Source organism: Centruroides vittatus, unplaced genomic scaffold (genome assembly GCF_030686945.1).
Source record: "Centruroides vittatus isolate TY-2023 unplaced genomic scaffold, ASM3068694v2 scaffold_1614, whole genome shotgun sequence".
Lineage (NCBI taxonomy): Eukaryota > Metazoa > Arthropoda > Arachnida > Scorpiones > Buthidae > Centruroides > Centruroides vittatus.
This window is the reverse complement of record NW_027122684.1, coordinates 184469-190492: the sequence shown is the minus strand read 5'-3', so window position 1 is coordinate 190492 and position 6024 is coordinate 184469. Positions and strand designations below refer to the sequence as shown.

The window sequence follows — 6024 nt, the reverse complement described above, 5'->3', positions numbered from 1 at the left end:
AGCGGTAGGAATTCTTCGGGGGTTGAACTGTCCAAATATGTCTGGGGCCCATTTTGGGCCTGGATTTGATCCAGGATCAATCCATTCCATTCTGGATTCGATCCTGGATTCCCCAGAGCAGAGGATGCCACCTTAACTGCTCGCTCAGCGATCCAACAGTCGAATACTCTCTTTTCCGAGGGATACAAGTTTGAATTCTATTTGGATCTTCAGACATTTCCAGAGTATGTGGGATTGTACATTAGTGACGTGTTCTATTTCAGGCCTCGTTGAACCCATAAGCAAATCCTCTTGGTGGCCGCGGGCTGGAGTTAAAAAATAAAAATTTCAGTTAAATGGAAATATATAATCTTTACACTATGCATATCTTAGCGATTTGTTATTTCTTCTTCAGTTTACTTAAATATTTGCATTGGATTTTTTTCATATAACTTATTCGAAACAGTCGGAGATTACCATAACTCTTCCCCAGTGTTATTAATGTAAAATAATTAATGTCCTGATCGATAGTACTTATAGAATTGCCATTTGTCTTGCTTGATTTTAATTACTGAAACATTTTTTTTTCCATTAAGAACACCTGCCAGAAAATTATATTTCTGAGTGACATCTTTAACAAATGCATCCATGCATATTCTTATAAAACTGATGATTACTTATTAAATTTTATGTTCTAAGTCTAAAATTGATAAAGATGCACTAGGAAAGTTATATAAGTTAAAAAAATATATTTATTTTGAATCATTATTTACATTTTGATATGAAGCAGTTGCGCGTTATAGTCTTATGGGGCCCAGGCAATTTCGAATTACAAGACCCGTGTACAGTGTTGACTTCGGATATCTTTCTTCGGGGAATGTTTAGGGGAAAATATTTTCTTACAAAAGATTGGCTTGGGGCCCAAGCAGTTGCCCTTTTTGCCCATAGGATAACGCGCCACTGATGTAAAGATTACAGGAAATAATAATTATCCAATTCTAATTTTAGAGTTGTGCAATATTTTTTATCGAATGTTGTGTTTGGCTCACGTTATGAATAAAAGCTAGAATGTGTATTGAACTTAAGAATTATAAATATTTCAAAGTTGTTGTTGCTGCTTGGCTTGTTGGCATCTTCAGCACAGTAAGTTAAAGAATGTTTCTCTAATATCTTTTAATTATGAAAACTGAAATGAGTTTTTAATAAAGTATATTAGTTTATAAAAATAATTTCCAATCTTACATATTTTATGATATAATATTCCAGGTTGATTAATTTTCAACAATATAGGGTCTTCCAAAATGAATTATACCACATTAGATTACTGTAATTATGTTAATTATTATCAGATAGAATAACTGTGAGTTTTGTGTCCCCTCTGCATTCAGATGTCTGTTGTCTCAGTGGCATAGTGAACATAACTGGCATCTGGGGCACAACACTTTATTGCCACTCCCCATCCCCCTCCAGAAACACATATAGTTTGTCTTGGAGACCATTTGGGCGCCCCTCTGCAAGTGGCGCCCGGTGCATGATACACCTCTTGCACCCCCTTGCTACGCCACTGTGTTGTCTACCACCTCTAAAAAGGGCCATAACCAAAAATGGCAATTCTGCAATAAAGAAGGTGTTTTGTGTTCTATAGTTCTAAAAATCACAGTGACTTATCATTGTATGACATGAGTAATTTGCAGGAGCTATAGAATTGTGGCTGCTGTGGGAGGAGCGACAATGGATATACTATAGGAATTGTTGGAAGAATTTGAATATTAGTTGGATGTGTGCCACATGACACAAAATACACGCATTGAGAAATTGTAATGGTCAAATGTAAAACTTGGACAGCTTTCCAATGTTTTAATGCACATTATAACATCCTCAAATAATAATTAACATAATTACAATAAGTTAAAATGGTAGAACTTTTTCTGGAAGAACCTGTATTTTCACTTCATATCATTTTTCTTCTTCTTAGACACTTCTTAACATAACTTCAATTACCATAAATTTTTGATTTCATTACAAAACTGAAATCAGATAATTAATTTTTTTTACTTGTACAGGATTTTGAACTTTATTTGAAACCCTATTCCATTCCAAAAGCTATAAAAATAAATGAATAAAAATCAAAAACAGATTTTTCATCATTTATTAAAAAATTAAATTTTGGGACTTTATTCTATCAAGATTTGTCTATTATATGACAAATTATTATTTAATATCGACAAATTTAATGGTTTTAAATTTAATATAAAACAAAAATTTATAGCATTTCTGAAATTAGTTAATAGATAATATGTATATAATTTTCCTGTTCTGTAGTTATACTGTCTGTTCAAGATATGCTATTATACTTGTATGATAGCACTGAAGGAAGATTCTTATGAGAAAGCAGGTAAGATTTAAGTAATTTAGTTTTACTAATTTATAATGGGAATTCATTCATAAATAAGATTGTTTTTAATACATTTCAATAAGATACATTAGGATGAATTTGGATAGATTGTAGCAAATAAAATGATGCTAAAATAACACATATTACGTATAAGCATGTTCTGCTTAATGGCATTCTGCAACTATGCAGATGCGAATTTAGTAGCGAGCAAGAGGTTGCGAGCGATATAGTTCTCGCAAAGGAAAACCATGCACAAGCAAGAAGTGAGAAATCTCACTGGTGAGAGTGAATTTCTGGTTCTCGCACATATCTGACAGGGTTTGATACTTACCGCGTCTCGCCTCTTCTTGCCACATTCTCACTCACGTCTGTGTAGTCGCACTCTAACAATGGACAACATATAACATGGCAGTCACATAAGATTATAACAGAGCTGGAAAATTTGTAGCCATCTGTACCTTTTCTATGTTTAGATGTATAAATATTATCATTGTGTTACAACTGTATTACATATAGTTTACTACTTATATAGGTTATATTATACAGGTTTGACTAAGTACACTCTATGTTTGCTTAAAGCTGGATTTAAATTCTTGAGTGTGGCATCCAGAATGCATTAACACTCTTATTGTCCAGTGGATACCAAGAAGGCCTCTTTGTAGCAAGTTCATTATGGATTTGGCCAGGACCACAATGGGGCAGCCAGGTAGTGAAAGACAGATGATATATCTGGATGGACCACCCCAAAAAATTCCTGGAGGTTTTTTACCCATCTGGACATGATCCCACACAATGATAGACTGCCACATTAGCCACTTGCTCATCTGACTATCATGGAATACAGTTCAGAATAAACTTCATTCACTCATCTTAAAAATTTTACTAAGTGGCAGTCTGAAGATGAAGCATAGAAGTATTGAAAATAATTAACAGTAATTTTTAACCCTATAAAACGAGTTATATATAGTTTAGCTTATAAGAAAAAAAAAACTGAGTTAGAATTTAAGAGGTATGTTTTTATATAATTGGAAAAGTAAAAATAATTACTTTCAGACTACACTCTCAAGAAACTTCTTGGTATTCGTCTTGCGGTATTAATTGTATATGTATTATTGTTTTTGGCAAGCTTAATGCTGCTGTATGGACTGAAAACTGTAAGTAAAGAAATACTTATAAAATTTATTTTATCTTTTATATAATTCTATGACATATTATTACAAATTAGTAACATGTAAACTAATTTAAGTGTTATATGAGCCTCTCACTTGCTAAATCCATTAACTCCATAAAACAATAAGCATAAAAATTAATAATATAAATTATTTAAAAAAAATTCCTTTTAAACTTTAAATTTAAATAAACATTGTAAAATGTATCTTTACATACTGTTATATTAAAGCATAGCTGTAATGTAACAATATATAAAATTAGTTACGCAAAAAACGTAAAAATAATAATGATTATAGTAAGGATTTACAAATGGAATTAATCAATTTGGCCTGTGAATGGCTCATATAAAGCTTAAGCATTTCAAAATTATTACTGTTATATAATGCATCAATTATTTATGTAATACTTTGCATCTTTATTAATTGTGAAAATAACTTTATGCCAGATTTTCTAGTTAAGTATATCTACTGTAAGTCAAAGATTTGAAGTTAAACCTGGGTGGTCCGAAGCCTATGGGGTTATACCCGATAACAATCTGTCTTAATTTACTTTATGGAATGATTTTAATTAAGAATGATCTATATCAGAATAAGTTTTATTTTTGGGTGGAACCATAGTAAGGTTTTTGGCAGTTGAATGGCCAAGGCATTGAAGGTGTCAAACTCAGGGTCTCCAAAGTGGCAGGATAAATCCAGGTTGAAAGCTCAAATTTTTTAGAGTAATTTGACACAGATATGTTGTTTCTTGTCTGTCACCATCTGGTCATTATAGACTTGGTCAAATCTATGCCTGCAGGACAGCGGTTTGGTTTTAATCGATTACAGCAATGCAACACGTGAATGATCTGACAAGGAGGTCCTCCTGGGAAATCTTTTATGGAAAACTGGCCCCTATTTAGGCATTACTAACATGAAAAAAACCTGCAAAACTCCACTTGACCAGCTTGATGGTGAGACTAGAATGCATGACCAACTACCAGTGTTTAATGGTTTTGGTGGGCACTGCAGGAAAGAGAAAGTGAATGAAACGTACATTAATATAATGCAATTACATCATATATATCAATCAGCTTTTCTTGTTTCTCCAAAAACAAAAAACACTATCAGATTTTCTGAACTTTGACAAAAATTTGACTTTTTTTTTTTAGAGAAATGACTCTTGGATGTATCCATGGTTGTTTTTAGCACTTTGCTTCATTGTCGGAGAAATTGTCTCACCCATTTATGCACTGGTTCAAGTAAGTTAATGAATTACAAATTAGTTTATAAGCAATTCTTACTTTCGCATATAAATTTGTTAATAATATCTCATAAAATAATATTTATTAATACAATAAATTCAGGAAAACATCCTTCATGGAATTGCTAATATACCAGATCCAATTATTGGTGTGAGTATATACTTAATTCTTTTGCTACATTATATCTTTATAAAATAAAATAAATTTCTTCAAATTTACAGACATTTTGTTTCATTTGCATTTATTCCGAGTTCAGAGTTATTCAAAAGGCTAAAAAAGATACTCATAAAGATACTGCAAATGATCCCGAAATCGCACAACAGGCAGAATCTGCTCAGGTAGAGTCTGCTCAAGTAGACTCTACGCAGGTAGAACCTGCTCAAGAAGCAACAGTAACTGGTTAATTAGAGTAGAAATTGCTTATAAATAAACTTATTATTATTTTCAATTAATTTAAAAACTTATAATATATTCTTATCATCATTAAAAATGTTTTGTTTAGTAAAGTTTATTAAATAAAATTTGTTCTTGTTAAACTAATAAAAGTTTAACTAACAGTATTTTCTTCGTGTAACATAATTTAATGAAAAAAATATTGAAATTATTTTAAAAATGATGTGTACGTTTTATATTCATCTAAAAATACATCAAATTTTCATGAAAATTTATATTTATTTAATTTTTTATTTTCATTTTTAACTTCTTGTGGGCACTAAGAGAGCCTTTTTACGACAGTCATCTTGGGTTCGACCAGGCCCATAATAAGAGTGGTTGGAAGCCTTAACTGCCTTGGCCATCCAGTTGTCAATTTTATGCTTTAGTTTTGAAATTCTGAGAAATGAATTTAATTTCCGACATTGTTATGAAGCTTTTAATAAGGGACTTTATTTTGTTAAATTATATATTAAAAATGAAGAAAAATTGATGAAGGCATGAATAGCAATCAATGATCTTTTAATCTAGAATTTGAAATAGAAGGCTAAATGTTTCTTAATTGTAAAAGGTTCTATCAAAGTTGTTGAAATTTGATAGCAATTAATAATGGTAAAAAGAATCATATCAATTCTTTGAGAGAAATTAGTTTCAAGATCATTTGTGATTGTCATTTTCTTAAATTCACCTAATCAGAAATGAAATACAACATTTTAGTAAATATGAAATTGGTAATTATATATTGTTGACTCAATTTTTATCCTTTCTGAAATAACAGATTTCAGAGTCAACTAAATCCACACGTTCT

At 31.1% G+C, this 6024-nt stretch overlaps 1 protein-coding gene across 1 annotated transcript; it reads left to right on the top strand.

Annotated features, from left to right (window-relative positions):
• The first annotated feature begins 956 nt into the window (after positions 1 to 956).
• On the top strand, positions 957 to 5344 carry LOC136987401 (uncharacterized). The gene is made up of 6 exons (XM_067285138.1): positions 957 to 1122; positions 2302 to 2374; positions 3428 to 3528; positions 4692 to 4781; positions 4887 to 4934; positions 5006 to 5344. The coding sequence occupies exons 1-6, from the start codon at positions 1048 to 1050 to the stop codon at positions 5186 to 5188; spliced, it is 570 nt and encodes a 189-aa protein (XP_067141239.1). The 5' UTR covers positions 957 to 1047; the 3' UTR covers positions 5189 to 5344.
• The last annotated feature ends 680 nt before the right edge of the window (positions 5345 to 6024 follow it).